The following is a 22,115-nucleotide window of genomic DNA, read 5'->3' as shown; positions in this document are numbered from 1 at the left end:
CTGCCCTCCTGCATTCTGTCCAGGTTTCAGGGACCTCCAGAAGCAGCTGACCCTGGCAGTCAAACGTGATCAAGAAGAGCAGCTCTCCTGCATGGACACCCCAACCCCACTGTAGGCTGAGGCAGAAATGCTCTGATGCACACAGATTCTCCATTCTCAGGGCCACCCTCGGCACCACAGCTGCCTTGTCAGGACCTGCTCAAAGTGAGATCTCCCGTGCAGGCCTTGGGGTGACCCACCCTGGGGTGCAGATGGGGACTGGTCTGAAGAAACCCCGAGCACCTCTCCCTGGAATGCCCTCCAACCTCCATGCAGGTAAGGGCTCACGGTCAGGCTTCCACCCACCTAAATAGTCCAAATGCTACCCCAGGCCCATGGATCATCTTCAAGTGAGCAGTGACATCAGCTCAGATGGTCTGAATGCCACTCCTGCCAAGAGTCCAGGGGGACATCTGACCTCCCAGAGGCTTCTCCACAATTGTCCCTGGGTGACACATAGTCATTCAGTGAAGACCCAAGGGTTTAACAATCATTAGGAACTTGCTTTTCTTGGCTCCCTCCTATAAACACAGATCTAGACAGTCTTTCCCTGCCAGGGGAAATCCAGTAGGCTTGTGCCCTTCAGTGACTTCCCTGTGCACTCAGAATAAAGCCCCTAACTGCACCACAGCCCCTCCCTCTCTCTCGAGCCCCATGCAGCTCTCCCATTCTCTACTTCAGCTACTCCGGCCTCTTGGTAGCTGGAACACCTCATGCACCCCTCAACTTTATGTTCCCCTGTGGCAGTACTTCTCCCTAGGTAGCTTCTATTCTGTCTCAGCTCAGTCACTCATTCCTCTGGGAAGACTCACATGCCCATCTGTCTTTGCCAAATCTCCCTTTTCTACACTCCCAGCACCTCCCATATTCCACTTTGATAGCAGTTGTCATCGTTCTATTTTGGAATTATATTTTGATTGGAACAATACTTCGGTGGATATCTATCTTCACTGCTGGACTGCAGGCTCCCTGAAGACAGGGAACGTGTCTATCTTGCTCACCACGGCATATGTAAACCTGGCACATTGCCTGGCACATTGTATGTGTTTTCTTTCTCTCTTTCTTTTTTTTTTTTTTTTTTTTTCTTTTTTTGAGACAGAGTATCGCTCCGTCACCCAGGCGGGAGTGCAGTGGCATGATCTCGGCTCATTGCAACCTCCGCCTCCCAGGTTCAAGTGATTCTCCTGCCTCAGCCTCCTGAGTAGCTGGGATTACAGGCATGCGCCACTACACCTGGCTAATTTTTGTATTTTTAGTAGAGACGGGGTTTCACCATGTTGGCCAGGCTGGTCTCAAACTCTTGACCTTGTGATGTGCCTGCCTCAGCATCCCAAAGTCCTGGGATTACAGGTGTGAGCCACCGCACCCGGCCTGTGTGTGCTTTCTAATGGCTTGTTGAATACATGATGAAATGCTCCTGCCCACCTCCTCGTGGAGGAAGGGTGGGGCAAGGCCACCTGCCCAGCCTAAGGGTGGGGGAAGTGTGCAACATGCACACTCACAGAGATGGCATCCACACCTTGAGGCACTGGAGACATGCAGAGAAATAGCTGCAGGCCTATGACAGACCTATGTTCATTAATAATGATGATAGTCGGGTGTGGTGGCTTATGCTTGTAATCCTGGCATTTTGGGAGGGCTGAGGAGGGAGGATCACTTAAGCCCAGGATTTCGAGAACAGCCTGGGCAACATAGTGAGGCTCTGTCTCTATAAAGCAATAACAATAATAATAATGATAGAAATAGTTTGTTTCTCTCTCACTACAACACCCTCTACCTGCATGTCCCAAAGGAGCAGAATTGGTATAAATTGCTGTTAGCCACGCCCCTTCCTCCTTTCCCATCTTTAAGTATAGCTGCTAAATTATTGCACCTAATGGTAATAATAAGAGCTAACATTCATTAAGCACTTACTATGTGCTAGGCAATATTGTAAGTGCCTCACATATACAAACTCCTTTAATCCTCACAACAATCCCATGAAGTAGCCACAATCATCGTCTCCATTTTACAGCTGAGGAAGCGGACATAAAGAAAGATTACGTAATCGTCTAAGGTCATACAGCAAATAACTGGCATTCCTGGAACCCAAATTCCAGGTGTCTTGTTCCAAAGCCCGCGTTCTTTATTCTATTCTGCCTCTGCCAAACAAAACCCAAACCAAAAATGTCTTCTTCAAAACGTCTTCATAGAATGTGACCAACAGCATGTCCCCATCTACTATTAGGAGTCAAACTGCAAATAGCCCCACACAGAGCATCTTTGCACAAAACTGCTCCCAGCATTGCTGCTCACATTGTTGTGAATATCTTTCTTAAGAAAACCCCTGTGGCAAATTCCTCAGTGGCTCAGAGCTAAGGGAAAGTTGTCCCTGTTGGTCTTCTGGGCTCCTTGTTGCCTTCCTTTCAGTGGATAATGATAGTTAAGTAATTTGTGAAGTTTCTTTCTTTGCTCTGGCTTCCAGGTAGCTTAGAGATAAAGTTTATTGTCTATTTTAGTATCTTCTGCTCTTCTGCTAATCTCAGTCGCCTCCCCCTCTGCTTTTGCTGAATTTATTCTCTTTCCATCTTTTTTTACCCTCATTGCCAGATTTACTTGGACTTGTGTTTATGGTAAGATACCCTGAAACCTTTTGCAAATAATGTAGGGGTTCAAACATTGTCATTTAAAAAAGCAGACTGTTACTTTGTCAAGGAACAAATATCTAGTCATCTCGGCCTCTACCCACAAGCTGCTGCTTCTTTCCCTCTCTTTAGCTACACTCACCAAATCACCATCTCCCTCCAAAACACGTAAGCCGTCTTTTTCAGGGTCTGAGGTGTAAGGTGGGCACCCTGACATCACAGCCGCATTGTTTGTGGACTGCCTCTGCCACATGACCTCTAGGGCCCGCCTCCCCCATGAGTGTTAACATAAGGGGACTGAATTCCATCAATGTTCTCAGATTTTTTAAACTTTGCCTCCACAGATTCTTCTACAAGCACATCTCAGGCAGCCAAAAAGATTGTGTTGAATTTTATGTTCTGTGGGTTTCTTTCCAAAATAATAGATATGGTGAGTATATTGGATATGCTTTCTCAATCCATGATCTTTCTCCCAACCCCATATTCTAATACTTCTCCAGGTGGTGTGGTCCTGTAGCATGTGATATTTTTAACACCCCTTAAGTTCTGATTCCCCTTTCTTCTGGTAATACATCCCAATTTTCCTTTGGGGAATGGCCATTTATCCATTTGATGCAGTCTTAGAAGAACTTTCAATGACAGTTCCTGCCTTTCCTAGCCAAAGGGTGAGCACACAAGCCACCAGCCCAAGCAGATGCTCTCTCCCTGGAAGGTGACTTTTGAGCACTATGTCTCATGGCCTAAGCATGGTTCTTAAAGATGATGCCTTAAGGATGCAGTCCATTAGTTCCTGCTATGCAGATCCCAGAAGCTACCCTGTTCCCTGTCCTTTTGGAGGTTAGTTATTCAGCTTCTCATTTAGTTCTCCAAGTTGAATAGCCTCTCAATAAATTCCTGTTTTGCTTAAGATAGTCAAGTTGGATTCTGTTGCTAACAACCAAAGAACTCTAATTGATACATAACTCCCCCTACTAAAATAATTGACCTGGATTATATTTGAAGGCTCTTTTTACCTTCAACAATCTGTGATTCCAGTAACCTCCAATAACATAAATTACAGTACATCTAAATCAAGATTTAGGAGAAGAAAAAGAAAAACCCCAAACTCACAGATACAAGAGATTAAAAATTTTGTAGTAGATTGAATAACTGTCTAACAAATATTCACTTCCTCCCCCTCAAACTTGGTAAGAGACATATGCTTCCCTAGCCTATTTGTATTGTGCTTTACCATGTGACTTACTTTAGCCAATGGAATGTGAGTGTGAGAATGTGCCATCTTTGAGCCTAGGCCTTAAGAGTTTTGTGTTTCTGCTCACCACTAGGAGTTTGCAATCTCCCCCATGAGAAGAACATGTTTTGGGAAGAATGGGAGTCATATGGAAGTGACTTGAACCCAACTCTCAGCCTGGAATCAGGCTCAGTCTAGAGAAGCTGATCCCTAGACAACCTGCAGATACATGAGTAAGAAATAAAGACCTGTCACGAGGTTTTAAGATTCTTTTTTGTTATGCAGCATTATTGCAGCCATAGCTGACTGATACAGATTTGTTGTAACTTCAGTTTACTTTAAGCCTAACAATTTTCAGATTCATCCAGTCTAGGAAGGGATTAGTAAAAGTCCTACCTGCCACTTTGATCTGGTTGGGGGAGCAGGATCTGCAGGGAAGCACCTGGAACTCTTCTGCCTGGTACATGGAGTAATCAGTACTGGCAATGACCAGGGTATCTCCAGGTTTCCATGACTGTACATTATCCTCCAAGTTCAGAATGGTGCTGTTCACATTGGTGTCAATGGTGACTGTGAGTTTGGGCCTCACTGTAACCCAAAACAGGAAAGACTGAGATAGAGCCCTTTGCTCTTGGCAAACTTTTGGCTACTTCTTTTTTCCCTTCCCCTCCCTAAGTAACTAAAAGCCAGGTTTGCCTATCCAAAACCTAAATCACTGGCCTGCTCCATCCCACTCTTGGTAAAGGTTTTTGAAGTCAACAAAAACCCTACCAGAAAAGAGCCATTCATTAGCTCTGGGCGGGGGAATTTTCCACTAACTTCTTAGCTGGACTTAAATGTGGCTGCCTCACCCCACCCACTTTGCTCAAGATGTGAAACAAATATAGTTCCTCTCAACTATTATTTTCGGTAGCCATAAACTTCTCCCCCTAAACTTTCATTCCTAATGACTGCCTTCTGGAGATGGCCAAGTGCCTCCGAGAACAACCTGACCATTTCCAATCCCTTCTAACAAGCACCTTAGGAACTGGGTTTAAAATAATAGCACCCAAAGAGGCAAAGAACTGCACATCTCTGCAGGGGAGGGCAGCTCTGTCCATTTGTACCTTGACTGTCTTGGACCAGGCCCTTCCCCTTCCTGAAAGGCTTATGGGCAGGGTGGGGTTCTACTGTCTCCTGCCAACTCCAAGGATCCTCCCACTGCTCCCGTATCACAAAAGTGCTCTCCTTTGGGAGCACTGTCTCACTGAGAGGTCTGGAAGTTGCCTGCATAGCTGCCAGTTCAAGGAACCCAGCCATAGTTGCATCTGTGTCCCCGACAAGGGGCTTCTTACCAGGCTTCCCACAGAGGAACCGTACACGGTAGCTCCGGCAGGCTTTGCCCCGGTCGTAGCAAGCAAACCTATAATCCTGGCCTTTTTTGTAGACAACCTCGGTGCTGAGGTTAACTCCATCCATTGTAGTGGCCTGGGAATGACACAGAAATTACAGAGCAAAGTCGTTTTTTTTATAAAGAAGGAAGGTGATGATTAATGTTCTAAACATATACTCAGAAGTCTAAAATTGTCCCTGCTGCAACACTATTTACAACGGCCCAAGATGATTATCCCAATGATTGCCCCCATCAGTTTTGCTATGAGAAAGACAGCCTAAAGTCTTGGAATAGATAAATGCCTGGCCTGAGGTCCTACAGTACTCAGTATCGAAACCAGTGATCTACTGCTTATGGCTGGGTGAACATTTTACGGAGCATCTACAACAAGTAGCCACTCTTCTAGGATCTGGGCTGGCCACTTTTTACAATTTGCACCACCACTACCAGCACCATGAACAGCGGCCAACAGTCCAAACATGGTTCCGCATCCCATGGGGAGGAGTCTTTAAAAAACACTCATGCCAGTCTCCATCCTCGGAGTCTCAGATTTGGTTGTGTCTGGGGTGCAGCATGGACATCTGGACTTTTAAAAGTTGCCCAGGTGATTCTAATGGGCAAGAAAGTTTGAGAACCACTTGTGTAGTTATAAAGCTAGATGTTTACCTATATTATCTCATTTCATCTTCATAGCAAAACTATGAGGCTGCTGTTAGTTTTACAGATAAGGAAACTCATCCTCAGAGATGTTCAGTCACTTACCCAGGATCACAAAGCCAGTAAGTGGCAGAGCTAAAACTTGAACCCAGACTTATGTAACTACAACGCAACACTTCTAAGCCCCATCCACTCTTGCCCTAAGGCAGAAGCCGCCTAATGTCTTTTGTTCAAATGTCTGCCTCACCACATGGTGGGTTCTGGGAGGGCAAGGAGCTGGTTTTTGCCCCCTTGTCCCCAGCATTCAGCCCAGGGCCTGGCACAGAGTGAGGTCTCAGTGGATGAGGGATGGCTGGTGAGCAGCTACAAGGCCAGGTGGAGAATTTAGGGAGCAGGCTCCCAGGAAGGGCATGATCCCTGCCAGCTGGGGCCCATCCCAGAGCCAGGGTGTGTCTGCATCCTGACCATGACTATCATTCAAAGACATGCAATTTAGAGCAAGGGCTGCAGCTGCTGTCATCTTTGGCATAGAGACCAAAGGGACCAGACTGGGGTAATAAGGAAGGAAAGTATAGCCAATCAAAAAAAAAAAAAGAGGAGACTTTTTAGGAAACATTGTTTTAAACCCAGCAGATCCGTTATCTTTGGCTTGGAAGAAGAGCCATGTGGATGTGAGTTCAGCCTCAATTAAAACTCAGTCATTTCCTGCAAAAACACACTCACACCCACTATCTCAGGTGGTCTCTGCAGCAGCCAGAGAGACAGGGGTTGCAAACTTGCTCTTAGACGGAGGTCAACGCTAATGCTCAGAGGGGTTCAGATGTAAGCTCAAGGTCAGTTAAGGTAAGCCCAGCTCCTCGGGCCTCCTGACGTTTTCCCCTGAGGTTAGCATGTTCTTCAATGGGAGACCCCATAAGATTGAGAACTGAGCCTGAAAACATCATCGAAGGGGGCTGGAGATTTTTTCCAGGTATAACTTCCAACAATAATTCTAGGAGAACATTTACTCAATTCTGCCGTTTTTTCTTTTTTTCCTTTTTCTAACCTGAAGCATGACCTCAGTTTTGGATAAGAAGAGTAAAAGGAATCCATCATCATTCAGAGAAACAGATCTTTAAGTAGACTTGAGTTTATTATTATTCTTGGTAATAATAAATATTAACAAAATAATTATCAATATTATAAATAATAGTAAATTTATTTTATTTCATTTCATTTTATTTATTTATTTATTTTGAGACAGAGCCTCACTCTGTTGCCCAGGCTGGAGTACAATGGTGCTACCTCAGCTCACTGCAATCTCCACCTGTTCAAGCGATTCTTCTGCCTCAGCCTCCTGAGTAGCTGGGATTACAGGTACCCACCACCACACCCAGTTAATTTTTGTATTTTTAGTAGAGATAGGGTTTCATCAGGTTGGCCAGGCTGGTCTCGAACTTCTAACCTTAATTGATCCACCCACTTTGGCCTCCCAAAGTGCTGAGATTACAGGCATGGGCCACCAGTCCAGCCAATAAATTAATTTTAAATAATAAAAACCGTATGGACCACTTTTCGGTCTGCACACTTCATTGCACTGAATCCACAAAACATGCCCATAAGGAAACAATTATTATCCCTATTTTTACTGTGAGGAAACTGAGGCACTAAGTAAAAAGACTGTGAGTGAGGTACTCAGGGCACAAAATTTAAGGCAGCACCCACTCTTAGGGTCATGCAAGTGCAGAGTTGGCACTGGAGGGAGCGGGCTGCCTTAAATTTTGCACCGTGGACACCTCACTTGCTGCTATGCCAAAGCTCACAAGTGGTAGAGCTGTGATCTCTCTGGCCAGCTTAGATCTCTCTGGCTTCAAAATATGTTTTCGTTACCATCAGGCCGACCTCTAGCCACTGCACCAGCTGCTGTGGGGAACACACAGACTGCCTGATGTCCCCAAGGAAATCTGAGTCCATTAGATCCCACTGGCCTTGAAGCGTGGCTGGGTTTTAAGATAGAAGGTGGGAGGCAAGAGGATTTTCAGCCAAGGAGAACTGAACGAAGGGCAAGACATAGAAACAGTGTGTTTTTGTTATTATTATTTTTTTCAGAATCACAAAATATCGGATCTTGGAAAAGCTTTTCTTAAGGTCAACTGTGCAGTCTTCCTGCTTCCTGTTTCTTCCCAACCTGCCCCCTCCAATCTTGCCTAGGTTGCAAATGTCCTTGACACTCCCTGGCCCAGAGGATCTGGCTATGTCTGTGCATGGCAAGTATCCCAGGACCCACTATGTATGACACGGAGTTGGGCACTGGGGGCAGGCACAAGCAGGAAGAGGAGCACGTAAGAGCTCAGGGCCCGGGGAGGTGAGAGGCACCAGGTGACCAGAGAAAAACTGCATTTTTGCAATAGTGGCAAAAATGAGCATGTGGGGAGTTCTGTTTCATTTTAGTCTCTCCCTGGGTTAATTAACTAGGGCATTTAGCTTTTGGCTGATGCGTTTGTCACCTGCTAAAAATGAGGAAATCCTGCTTCTCTCACCTCTTGTGAGCATAGACAAGACTGGCTTTGTTTTTCTGGCCTTGGAAACATCCAGGAGCATATTCTACATCACCATTTTTACCTTTGATGAATATGAAGAGATGCTCTAGCTAAGTCTGGGGATGACCATTGATTAAAGATTGGTGGCGAGAATTAGGAGTAAGCCTGATCTCTCCAGCATGGCAACACCTTCTCTTCGGTAGAGATGGAGGTTTGAATTCACCCTTGGAGGCACATGACTCTTTTCTTTTAGATGACCATCTCAATAGACCTTGGTTTTGCCAAGAAAAAGCCAAAGGTCTTATTATGGAATTGGGAGTTCTGAATGCTTTCATTGTGGGAAGACTTTCCTAAGCTTCTGAGTAAGGGGACCACACTGCTGTTGAATGTTCTGTTCTCTGAACCTCAAATAATGGAGAACTTGAATTTGGGGAATGTATTGCCAAGGGAACTCTTTTTGTTAGAAGAAAACTAGGTCTTGCAATATGGCAACAGACTAATAGTTACAGAGTGTAGGGTTGGGTCCCTGTGAAGGTCTTGGCTTATGGAGCTCTCAGCCTGGGTTTAATTGTGTTTTGGGACACTCTAGGAAGGGCCTGTGTCTGTGCTGGGAGAAAAGTAAATGCAAGAGTGGGGAATGTCTAAGGAATGCTGTTTTCCTGGCACTGAGAGGTGGTCTTCCAATCAACAGTGTCTGGAGCCAGACGACTGGCAGAGCAAACACCAGGAAAGATTTGTAGACCATGTAAGCATTCTTTGAGCATTTCCAGAAGTATTTGGAGAGGGGAGGTTGGTGAAGAGCTAGACTTCCTGTGGTCAAGTGAACTGGAGGGATAAGATTATGGCTATTTCAGAATTAAAGCTGGAACGTTCAAGGTTATGAGAGAAAATTAAAATTAAATCTGGAAAGAATGTGCTGTGGGGGATCAGTGCTTTTTGATTCTGTTGGACCCAAGGAGAATCTGCAACTTGAAACTTAATCTGGATAAATCCTTCTCAATAACATTGAAGGCATGTGAAGGGAAGAGCCTCAGCCAAATAATGAGAAAGTTTTCCTCAGCCTTTGCTAAGTGCAGAACAGAGGCTCCTCCCTTGGATAAGTGGTCTTTCTTACAATGCAAGACAGAGGGCAGAAGTTCTGCCCAGGATGGTGTGGCGGGGTGAAAGCACAGACAGATGGCCTGGGACTCGAGCTGACGTGGGACCTGAGCTTTGATATTCTAGGAAAAAGTGTTGTACAAATGTGGTAGCTATTTTTATTGGCTGAAGGAGGATAAAATGGGTGGAGATGGCCTTTCTCAAATGCCTTTTTTTTTTTTTTTTTTTTTTTTTTTGAGTGAGAGTCTTGCTCGGTCACCCAGGCTGGAGTGCAGTGGTGCGATCTCAGCTCACCACAATCTCCACCTCCTGTTTAAGCAATTCTCCTGCCTCAGACCCCTGAGTAGCTGGGACTACAGGCACCCGCCACCACACCAAGCTAATTTTTTTATTTTTTTCATATTTTTAGTCGAGAGGGGGTTTCACCATACTGGCCAGGCTGGTCTCTAACTCCTGACCTCAAGTGATCTGCCCACCTTGGCCTCCCAAAGTGCTGGGATTACAGGCATGATCCACTGAGCCCAGCTCAAATGACTTCTAATTCTCTATCAAGCATTTAAGCAGCCTCAAATCTTGTCTTGGAATGAGACTGGGCATAAGGAAATAAATCTCATTTACCTTGCCTATTTCTCCTGTCTCTCCTGTTGTTCCCAAAGCCTAGTATCCCACTGGCTCAGCTGGTGAATGGTGAGGCCTGTGTATTTACTCAACACTTTCTTGATGGAGCCAACTGAGAACATCAAGGTCCCCTTCAGACGGAATTAACTCCAAGTGAAGATTTTGAGCAAACACTGTCCATTCTATGAATGCTGGCTTTGATTTAGCTCAATTGAGAACAAGGCCATGCATGTGTTCTCCATCTGGGCTGGCCTGGCCTGCACCCCAAATCCTAGCTGCATCCTGTCCACTCAAGGTCCCTAAGGAAATCGACTGGGGATTGAGGCTGGGAAGGCCAAACCCATCCCTGGGGTGGGGGCACACTCAGTCATGGCTGAAGAAGCAAGTTAAAGAGAAGGAACTCAGAAGCTGGACTCAGGAGAGAATCTGAGCCCTGGCTTTTGGGCAGATAGTAAGCCTCTGCTTCAGTCTCTAAAGTGGGAATGGTACTCTTTGGCTGACCTACCTCACAGGAGGGCCATGAGAATCACAGCACCCAAGTGACAAGAATGTCTGTGATCTAGAGTCTTCTATTTTCTATTTTTGCTATGAGTTTGGTACCTGTATATCAATGGGACGATTGCAGATTTTTCCTGGGTGAGATTTCCAGAGGTCTGAAATTTTCTCCCCACCTTTAGTCTGAGATACTTTATCATGATCAAACCACTCCGTCCACTCCACATCTAGGCAGAAAGCAAACAGCACAGTCAGACAGGAGGTTGTCTGTGAGGGCAAGTCACACTCAGTGTTGTCTCCAAGCATCCTCAGCACCATGGGAACTGAATATTATCTGTCCATGGTTGCACCAGGCTGGGGCATGGATGGCTCTAATCAATCTGCCTACACTCCCAAGTTTTAATTAAAAAATGAATTTCTCTTAATGAGTTTCTTACTTTTATAAAAGCAATTTATATTCTTTGTTATTGCAAAAGCAAATTAAAGAGAAAAGAAAGAAAATCCATCTGTAAACCCATTATCCAAGGACTGCAACTAGGATTGCTGCTTTCTGCAATCCCTGTGTGTGGGCTATTTGAAGGGCAGGTTCTATTCCTATCTGCATTTCCTGTTCAGTGCCATTGCCTGCCACATCAAAGATATTCCGTGAACTAAGCTGAATGCCGCAGACCCTGACTGAGGTGAAATCGAAATCTTAGCCAGAGGAGAACATCCTTCTGGGCTATGGGCTAAAGTGGCTTGTCTAATTAAAGACAACTTTCAGTTGCACATTGTTAGTTGATTCTGCAAAAATTAAAGTGGTCCTACTTGTATAAGAGATAAATCCTAGTTCTGCAAAGACAGTGATTTCTGGTCTTCTATCCCACTGTTAGGTGTCACCAAATTGTCTGAAACTCCTCACCTTGAACCCACTCGCTGGACAAAGAAACATTGAAATATTCGCCATGCTCGGTCTGGAACAATTTGAATACCCGGGCAGCGGCAGAGCCTCGATGTCCTGTCAGAGAAACGAGACCCTTTAGGAGCTGGACAGACCCCCAAATTCAAAAAGTCGTGATTTCAAGGCAAGGAAATCCCCCTACACACATGGACATTGACTCATTTCTTTAAAAATATTTTTTTTAAGTAGAGAAAAGAAAATCAGGACATTCATTCACCTGGGAAGCAGATTATCATCCATTCTTCTGTTTCAGTTTTGAAAGTTTAGTTCCAGCCTCCCAACAAATTCAGATTGCAGAGCTCTAGCATGTCTCATGGTCTGAATTCCTCCTTGGCATTAGAACTGCAGTGCTTCCCGCGGCCTTTGCTGGGCAAAGAAGGCTACCACTGTGTCCTGAAGGCCCATCTAAAGTGTCGTTTTAGCTCTTTTTTTTTTTTTAAATTTTTTTGAGACGGGGTCTCTTTCTGTCGCCCAGGCTGGAGTGCAGTGGTGCAATCTCCTCCCAAGTAGCTGGGACTACAGGCGGCCTGCCACCATGCCTGGCTAAATTTTTTTTTTTTTTTGTAATTTTAGTAGAGACACGGTTTTACCATATTGGCCAGGGTGGTTTCAAACTCCTGACCTCAAGTGATCCACCTGCCCCGGCCTCCCAAAATGCTGGGATTACAAGCGTGAGCCACCACACCCGGCCTCGTTTTAGCTCTTAAAGTACCACCCCTGCTGGCTCTATCTCAGTTCTTATCTTTTGTATGCCAATTCTAGGTTTTAGATTAAGTCAATGAAGATTTCCATGAAAAGGTAAATATTACTGCAATTGATGGGCCTTTGGCCAGCATTGGCCTTTGCCACTTCCATGTAAGGTGGTCAGTTAAGCGGCTGCTCACTCATCTAGGCATTGGGAGCTGGGCAATCATGCTCTGAGAAAAGTGAGCTGTTCAGAAAAGCCCTGCACCTCTTGATCAGAGAGACACTGGAGGGAATGAGGCCTCCAGCCAGCTATGTATTACCATGATATTCAATATGGTCTTCCACTGAAGAAGATGGATTTCCTTTCACAGTTAGAAAACTCCAAGGGTGTCTGAAAAAAAAAAATAACAAAAAGTAAAGTTCTGCACGAGTTTGAACCTGCACAGGGTGTGGGGGGATGGGGCAGAGTTGAAGCAGCGTCAGGTGAAAGATGGTCCCTTCCTGCTGTTTGGGGGAAATTCATTCACTTGCTGGGCTTCTCTTCTCCAGAAGAAGCACCTTTCTTTGCAAGCACTCCTCTGGGCTTCCTCGCTCCCTGGCTGCTGATGTTTGCTCCCTGTGAGCCTCTTCAGCTCCATTCTGGCAGAAGATGGGAGCATGAATCACAAATAAACAAACAAGCCAACAGACCTACCATACCACCCGCCAAGCTCAATTACGTCCTGAAGCAAGTGCTTGGATACCTTCAGAAAAACATGTTCCAAGAGAGAAAGGTTATTTCTCTCATGCTCAGCTCCCCTAGAGTTGAGCTCAAGGAAAATACCAGAGGCTAACGTGACTGACTACCCTAGCCATCCACCTTGGGCCGTGGAAAGGAGAGAAATATCTTCTTCCTAATGGGGAGGGAAGCAAAAAAAGGTTTAAGTTTTTGAAAAATTGTACATCCATCTTTCCTCCACGAAAGCATGTGCTGCTGTAGGGCAGGAAGGTTTCCTTACCCCATTTTGTTTTAGGCATTTTGCGTAATGCCTAATGCAGTAATGAAGTTCAGGAGATGCTACCCCCCAAAATGGCAACTTGGCATATTGAATATTTCAAGCTCAAGGAATTTGTGAAATGGCAGGAAGGAGTTTCCGACTTTCCCCTGAAGCAGGTCTAAGACCCTTATGTGAGAGGGCCTTCCTTATTCCAAGAAAAAGATCATCCTTATCCCCAAACACAGAAGGAAGCCAAGAGGAACCTGGAGGAACACAGACCTTGCTAAGTTTCCCCTGTTTACTGTGCTTAACTCAAGCCCCTTGTCCTACCACATTTTCCCACAGCTCTCCACTTCATCAAACCTCATGTACAGACCCTCAGGTTTAACTGTTTCTTTGGATCTTCATTTCCTTATGAAGGCTCCCATGTCATTTAAAACTTACTATCTGAAATACATTTGTGTGCTTTTCTCCTGTTAATCAGTGATTTGTTGCAGGTGCTCCAGCCAAGAACTTAGAAGAGTAGAAGGAAAGAGATTTTCCTCCCCTACAGTAGCCCTCTCTTACTATAAGCTATCAATTGATTTTGGTGCTGAATACCTCTCATTATTCTTGTTTTGATCTCTTGTCTTGGAAAATGAGTCACTATTGAACGGTGTTTAACTGAGGTTGGGGATTTGACTGTCCACTTTCCTGCTTAAATCCTTCAGTAGCTCCCCATTGCCCTTTGGATAAAATCCAAGCTCCTTGGCACAGATTCGAAGGTCTTTTGCCCCCCCACCCTCCTCCAGCCTCACCTCTCACCCCTTGCCTCTCTTATGTACTGCCACTGCCTGCATCCCCACCTTCTTTGGGAGAGGCACACTTTTGCCCCTGGGCCTCCGAAGCTGCTGATATCTCTATGGGAACCTGCTTGGCCTCATCCTCATGTGTTCGTCTGCACTAAACTACAGTTGCCCACTCTCTTGCTCTCTCATGCTCCATCACCAATTTCCATTCATACCTGCCTTCCCCCGAGAGCTCAGGACACGTGGTCTAACTGAGTACCTCCCACCAGTATGTGTTAATTTCCTGAATGGGTGAACAAATGAAGGGTCCAAGTCTCAGTTCTCCTACTGATTTTAGATGCTTCAAGTTTATCACTCAAAGAATGTCTCTATACAAATGAGGTGTGGACATGTAATTCCCGCCTACGTATCTCCTTTGCCCACGTGAACAGCCCTGGCAAAAGATGGCGAGTGCCCATCTTTCCAGTGGCTCTTGTTTATAAGAAGAAAATAGTTGCTAACATTTATGGAGTGCTTATTCTGTGCCAGACATGATGACAAATATTTCGTTCATATTATCACATTTAATTGTCCTATAGTCCTTTAGATAGCTCCTGGTATATCCCATTTTACAGATGCAGGACCAGGCAAAGAGAATGAGTCACTTGCTTGCAGTCACACCTCCTGGAAGGTACAACCCAGACTCAAACTCAGGCCACTGGATGCCAGATCTTGGGCCCTTAGCCACTTTCTTCTTCTGCTGAGGCCCTAAGTAGTCAGTTTCCTGGTGTTTCTAACTCTCACTGTAAATTAATAAACTGGCCTGTTGGTTTATAAAACAACAGAATGGAAGTGCACTTAGTGTTTGCTAACAAAGGAGCCTTGCAATGCCAAGGTATCATTGTCATCTTTGGCTGCTTAAGTTTCCTGCTTGAGTTTCCCGTCCAGAAGAAGTAGTCTCTGGGCTGTTGGAAAATGCACTCTGGAACCTGGAGCACCCCTCCCTTGCCCAGGGAATTTCTGCCCAGCCAGCAAAATTGCTTTGCTCCAAGCCCAGAAAAGTCTCTGGCTTCCCTCTGATCTTGCTCCCAGATGTGGGAAGCTGAAGGGAGGAGCATCGTAATCTCTAAACAGCCATGGGACAGATAACCTCAACTTTCCTCTGAGCTGAGATTTGATTCAACATGATAAAAAGGTGTGCTTACCATGGACACAGGGAGGGGAACAACACACACTGGGGCTTGGCAGGGGCGAGGGGCAGAGGGAGGGAGAGGATCAGGACAAATAGCTAGTGGATGCTGGGCTTAATACCGGGTGATGGGTTGATAGGTGCAGCAAACCATCACGGCACACGTTTACCTAGGTAACAAACAGGCACGTCCTGCATATATATCCTGGAACTTTAAATTAAATTAAATTAATTAAAAAGGCATTGTTTACTATGGGGCAAACAGCTTCCTCTTGGTGTCAATGTGCGTGCATGCCAATGTCAGGCATGATGCTGCACTCCAAGGCAAACAAAACACACATTAGATTATGTCAAAGGGCTGCTTCTCCTTGGTCATTTGCCTCAGCAGAGACACTTCACATAATCTCTGAAAAACTGTCTGCCAATCCCCAAGCCATGACATGACCTCTTTGCCAAAGAAAGGGAGAATGAATATTAGCTGTGCATTGGAGGCATGGCTCTTACACACAGTAGATGCTCACTTAATATTTTGTAAGTGGCCGGCTGAATGAATGAGTTCATATAAACAGTGAGCTTTTGTTTGAGTGAACTATGCTTGTAAGAAAAAACAAGCATTCCTTAAGAACAATTCCCAAATATGCCAAATGCAGATGTCAAATGCAAATGCCTGCATCCACTAGGTCATTTAGGATGGTACGGCTGTGGGGAGAGGAGATGGGAAAGGTAAATTCTCAGTGGGATAGAGTGGCTTCAATGTTCCAGAGCCCAGTGGAAGCCGAAGTGAGGGGCAGTACCTAAATCCAAGGTGCAGGAAGTGTTTGCTTCCCAATTTGGTCATCGCCTTCCTGGCCATGTCATCCAGATTTCGAGAACCTTCATCATTCACTGCAACAGAAAGGATCCTGCCATCGGGCACCGCGTTCAAATACTGGACCAGACGTTCACTCTCTTTCTTGGATCTATAGGTGTCAAACCTAAAAAGGGCAGAGAGAAGAGATCTGAATAGTCTTGACCACAGCCAAAACAAAGAGCTCTAAGCACATGTCTGTGCTGCAACAGCTAACATGCTATCCAATGATCCCAGGGCTGCGATTCTTAAAGAAGGAAGCCTTTTCTTTAAAGAGCAAACAAGTTTCATTATTTTGCATACCACACAGTGATATCCAAGAAGAAGGGTTTTGACTTGACCATAATGTTCATTCGCTGAGTAAAATGCCAAAGAAATGATTGCAGCAGTGAAGACTTCAAGCTCCAGGATGTTGAGTGGGTCACATACTTGAGGTCTAGGCCTTTTGATGTTCCCCTTTCATCCTGGAGGCAGAGGATCACGCCTTTTGCAAGAGCCTGACTTTAGGAGATAGTTCAGATAGCTAGGGCATTAGGAATTTATATCTCTGATCCAGAGTAAAACACCAATCCCAGAATTCTTGGAAATGACATGGAGACTATCCCAAATCCCTTCTCCCACCCCTAGAGCAGCTTGCAGAGAGTTACTTGCAGAGATCCAACTTAAAGTTTATTTATTGACCTGTTAATGATTCTTATAATAATGCATCTTAGAATCATTAAAATGTAATCTCTGATTCACACAGTAGCAGTCATATAACATTTGAGTATTGTAAATGTTGTCGCATTGCTATTTTCTCCTGTTTACTTTTAAAAAATTATTTTACTTTATTGTGGTAAGAATACTTACCTTGAGATCTACGCTTTTAAAATTTTAAGTGTACTATATAGTATTTTGCAATGCTGGACAGCAGATCTCTTACAATAGCAAGAACTAATAATCTTCAAATTGACTGATAACCTGCCCTCATACACATAAAAATCCATGAAATACAAATCACACATAAAAAATCTATACCCCTGGTGAGAATAATTTACAAAGCAAAGACACAATTTTGTAATGATTCCAACTCTTCCCCATGTAAGGATAAAGATTTTATGCAATTACAGTAGAAATTCCTAAAGAGTATGTCTTGGAACTTAAGGAAAATAGTTCTAAAATGAATCTGGAAAAGTAATCTAAAGAGGTTTTTGGAAAAGAAAAACAATGTTGGTACCGGTGGTAGCTGGATAGCTGCTCCTGGGTCCTCACACTTCTTTCCAACTGTTGGCACAATCTGGTCCAGCCCCACCTAACCTCGCACCCTCCACTGACCCTCCCCAGGAAGCTCCTGCTGCAAGCCTAGTGCTTCTCAGTGCCCAGAGACCACCTCACCCACCCACTCCTGTCTTCATCATTCCTTCCCACCTTTTCTCTACCTGATCAAACACCTACTACCTTTCAAGAGCTGACCTAAGTTCCTGCTTCTCTAAGTAACCTTCTCAGATGACTTTTGCCTGCATTTACTTGTGTGTGTGTATGTGTGTGTGTGTGTGTGCACTTATTAATATCTTTACTCATACACATTCATCTATCAGATTATTGAGATCTCCAACACATACTTTAAGCAAAAGATATTCAGAACAAGCAGACATTCTGTCCTTGCCGTCTCCACAGCATCTGTCCAGATCACTTCTCATTAACAGGTCAGTAAATACACTTTAAGTTGGATCTCTTCAAGTAACAGTGTTGTACTTAAGAAACAGCACCAAAAAGATCAGCACACAATTGAAGAGGACATCCTCTCTAGCATAAAGGCAGGGGCTCCCTGACATACTTTGTGCCAATCAAGGCATCAGCTGTTATCCATGGAGGCGATACAGGCACACCTGTGTTTGAATCCCATCTCCAACACTTTCCAACCTTGTGGCTGAGTAAATTTAGCCCTGTGAGTCTCAGTGCTTTCATCTCTACAAGGTGGATAATAACAGAACTTGCCTCACAGAATTTTGATGAAGATTGAAGTATATTTGACAGGTAAAGTGATGAACAGTGTTTTGCGGGGAGAAAGTCCAGTGACTGTTATAGGTACTAATGTTTGCTGGCAAGGTTGGGTGTCTGTGAGTACCAGCAAGCACTTCAGCTCCTGCCCACCCTGCCCTTGACTACAGCTGGCTCCTGCTGCCTTCATGGTGACACCCACAGCTTAGGCCCTGTTCTTGAGGAATGCCTGTCTCCCTTCCCCAGCAGCCCCAGGATAGCTCTGTCCCTGTTTGTCTACCCCACCTCTGTCCTTCCCTCTAAAGGGCCAGGATGAGAGCCCCTGGGATTGCAGGGCAGGTCCAGCCTTGGCAGAATCTGCCAGCTTATACCTGCCCGTGCTGCCTTCCGAACATCTCTCAGGTACATCCACTAGCTGCCATTCCTTCTGGGTCCTCACCTCTGCCACGTCTTGCCTAGACCATAGCAGAAGCTTCCTAACCCCCTGCACCGTCTTTGCTTTTGCCCCCACAATTAAAACAATTCTCTACAGCCAGAAAGTACTCTTAAATCAGATCATGCTCTTCTTAAAGCCTTTCAGTGACTTTGCTTCCCACTTAGAAGAAAACCCACCTCCTTACGGCAGCCTCCGAGGTCCTGTCCTGCCCCCATTTGTAACTCCCATGTGACTGCATGCTGCTCTTCCGCCACTCGCTGTGCTCCCACCACTCTGGTGGCTTTTCCATTGTTTGAGAATGTCATGCCCTTTCATACCTCTGGCCTTCTGCACTTGCTGCTGTCTTGAACACTCTTTCCCTGACATATCCTCACCCTTCATTTCTCAGCTTAAATGTTGCGTCCTTACACTGCCTTTCCCTGACCACCCTATCCAAAGTGGTCTTCCCTAGTTACACTCTAGCATCTCACTATGTCTTTTTTCCCCCTTACTACCAATTATCACAATCTGAAACTACGTTGTGTGTACATATGTGTGCATGCTTGATCCTCTTCAATTCAGCATCATTAGGCCAATGCCTGGGGAAGGACAGAACTCCTTGAAGGCAGGGATTCCCATCTGTTTCATTCACTGCTGTTCTCCCAGCACCTAGAGCGGCACCTGGCCAGCGAGCACACTCAATAAGTGTACTTTGAATGAATGAGTATATGTTTAAGTGAAGGTAAACCTTACCGGTCAGAATGGATGACTGTGCCTGATTTGGGGTCGATGACATGAACAATAACTCCACGGTGGCCCCAGCTCCTTTCAAAAAAATAGCCTCCTTCTGCCATGCCACCTGGGTGAAGGGTCTTGTTCAGAAATGTCCAGGAGAGCTTTTTCTGTCCATGCAACTCAAGAGTACCTCCTTTACCAACCCCAATGTACTTCAGACCATAGTAAGGATCCGGCTGAATACCTTCATCAGCCCTACAAGAGAAAACAGCTCCTCAAAGTTGGCTGACACATCTCTTTACTGGATACTGAACCCAGAGGGAACCTAGGAGTCACAGCTCAGCTCCCTGACCCCCCACCATGGCCACCATAGAGCCAGTCACACTTTTATCACCTGAGGTCAGTAAAAATAACACTAGCAGCTGGGCTTGTGGCTCATGCCTGTAATCCCAGCACGTTGAGAGGCCGAGACAGGCAGATCACTTGAGGTCAGGAGTTCAAGACCAGCCTGGCCAACATGGTGAAACTCCATCTCTACTAAAAACACAAGAATCAGCCAGGCCTGGTGGAACATGCCTGTAGTTTCAGCTATTTGGGAGGCTGAGGCACCAGAATTGCTTAAATCAGGAGGCAGAGGTTGTGGTGAACTGAGATGATGCCACTGCACTCCAGCCTGGGCCACAGAGCAAGATTCCATCTCAAAACAACAACAACAACAATAACAACAAAAACGTTAGCAACCCAGTCTTCCTAAGCCAGACCAAAATAAAGCCCTCAGGGCCAAGCAGACGTGCCAATTATTAGTTCACAGATTGGCATGTTTTCCATTCAGTTCTAAGTGTTGTGTATTTTGGTCCATATCAGATGCGGAATCACCTGGACATGAACTGCATACCCTTGTGCGTTCCTGGCTCTCACTTCTTAGCACTCTCAATTGTTTAAAGAGGGAACACAGCCAGGGGCAAGTACCACATGGAATTTTCCTGTATCTTGTCCATCGTAGCCTATTATATAAACACTTGCAGAGCCTCCCTGAACATGACATGATTGGAAGGTGGCTGAAAGGCTGGCAGGCCTGTCTCTAAAACAAGTACAGCATCCAGACCACTATAAATAACATGCCTTATGGACTTCAGCTCTCCCAAATCACCATGTCTGTCTTGTTCATGATCCCCATCTGGCAGGACAGAATGATTCCTATCTTACAGGCAAGCTTGCCCTCTTGCCTCTCTCTCTGTCTTGGAAAGTCTCCGTCTTGTCAGATCCACGGGTAGCATTTGATATGTAGGAGTGGTCTACGCACCTTCCATACAAAATGATGGTGAAATTGCCCTGGAAAGGGCACAGGGCACTCCCGGCATGCAGCTCTCCTCCGTTGTCAATCAGGATGTGCCGGGTTCGCAAAACAATCGGCTCATCGTGGTCTTTAATGACTAGCTTGCCTGAAGAGGTAGCATTGGGGGGAGGTTTAATAACACAGTATTAAGGGTAAGGTTATATCAAAGTCAAGGGCAGACTCCCTAAGCACTCCCCATCTCACCGGGGCAGGCAAAAAGGCACATCTTCCAAACATTTCTATGCTTGGTGTACTTATAAGTACAGTCATCCCTCAGTATCTGAAGGGAATTGGTTCCAGCACCTCCCAGATACCAAACTCCGTGGATGCTCCAGTCGCTGATTAAATGGCATAGTATTTGCATATTTGCATCTAACCTATGCACATCCTCCCATATACTTGAAATCATCTCTAGATTGCTTATAATACCTAGTTCAATGTAAATACTGTATAAATAGCTGTTAAACTGTATTTTTAGGAAATAATGACAAGAAAAAATCTGTACATGTTCGGTACAGGTGCAAATTTTTTGGAATATTTTCAATCTGGAATTGGTTGAATTCATGAGCATAACCCACAGATATAGATGGCTGGCTGTAATTACTTTTCTATGCTCTCTGCTTTGCAATGTGTAAATAATGCCTGTCTGGTCAAATGCCATCACTGCATGTACTGCATTCAATGACCAGGCCTCTAAAGGTAAGATAAACAGAATTACTCAAAACACTAATAAGGAGTTTCCTCTATAGATGCTTCTTTCACTAAGATTGGACCTCCGACAAGCCATTCCTAACAGCTCAGAGCTGATGGTTATCTCAAACAACCAAATGCCAACATGAACCCAAAGCATGTGATGTTTATTCTGTCCATCTGAGCTCATGGCAACCTGCATCCTATCTGCTAAGCTCTGGGGCAGTGGAGGGAAGAGGGAGCAACAGAGGAGATTGGCTTACCTCCCTCTGAGATGTGGATGGAATAGACCGTGGCAGAAGAGGTGAGCAGCAGTGTCTTGCCCTGGCCGATATGCACATGGTGGTCTTGGTCATGGCCAGGGTTCCAGGGTTGCAACTCAGGGCTCTGGTCAGGGCACCCAGCAGCCACTGCCAAGGACAGAGAGATGTCACTGCTCCCATCTACCAGCCTCACCAAGCAAGAATGCTACAGGCCAAAAGGGGGCTCCCATGCATCTTTAAGGCCCCTACCTCCTCTCTGTTAGAGCTAAAAGCAAGACCTTAGAGAGCTGAGAGACCTCCTGACATAGGAGGCGGGAACCTTGGGGGCCAGTCATATATTTTGCATGAATTCATCACATATCTGTGAATAAGTCACTTCCCTTTTCTGGGTTCAGTTTCCCCATTTACAAAATAAAGGGTAGACCAGATGGCTTCTCAGAACATTCCAAGCTCTGAAGTTATGCAATGATTTACCTAGACTACTCAGACTCCAGGACATTCTGTCTTCTGGAAAGCAAAATTTGAATAGCTAATAAAGCTCTTTCCCTTTCTGCATAAGAATTAGACCTTTTGTTAATTTTCTAGTTCTGTTCCTCTGGAAACCTGAGAAAGATAGTATTATATAAATTGTTACCT

At 45.2% G+C, this 22,115-nt stretch overlaps 1 protein-coding gene across 11 annotated transcripts in view; it reads right to left on the bottom strand.

Annotated features, from left to right (window-relative positions):
- The window catches only part of CEMIP (cell migration inducing hyaluronidase 1), a 172,430-nt gene that overhangs the window by 51,299 nt on the left and 99,016 nt on the right, over window positions 1–22,115 (bottom strand). For all 11 annotated transcript variants that reach the window (XM_054450910.2, XM_063652438.1, XM_054450912.2 and 8 more), the window contains 9 exons: window positions 21,480–21,626; window positions 20,494–20,632; window positions 19,209–19,445; window positions 16,008–16,187; window positions 12,601–12,671; window positions 11,555–11,650; window positions 10,759–10,880; window positions 5,229–5,361; window positions 4,291–4,482 (listed from right to left, as the gene is read on the bottom strand). In XM_054450910.2, the coding sequence (XP_054306885.1) occupies window positions 4,291–4,482; window positions 5,229–5,361; window positions 10,759–10,880; window positions 11,555–11,650; window positions 12,601–12,671; window positions 16,008–16,187; window positions 19,209–19,445; window positions 20,494–20,632; window positions 21,480–21,626 (1,317 nt within the window). The remainder of the gene's footprint in view (window positions 1–4,290; window positions 4,483–5,228; window positions 5,362–10,758; window positions 10,881–11,554; window positions 11,651–12,600; window positions 12,672–16,007; window positions 16,188–19,208; window positions 19,446–20,493; window positions 20,633–21,479; window positions 21,627–22,115) is intronic.

Source organism: Pongo pygmaeus, chromosome 16 (genome assembly GCF_028885625.2).
Source record: "Pongo pygmaeus isolate AG05252 chromosome 16, NHGRI_mPonPyg2-v2.0_pri, whole genome shotgun sequence".
NCBI lineage: Eukaryota > Metazoa > Chordata > Mammalia > Primates > Hominidae > Pongo > Pongo pygmaeus.
Note: the sequence above shows the minus strand (reverse complement) of the source record. Positions and strands in the feature narration are given on the sequence as shown.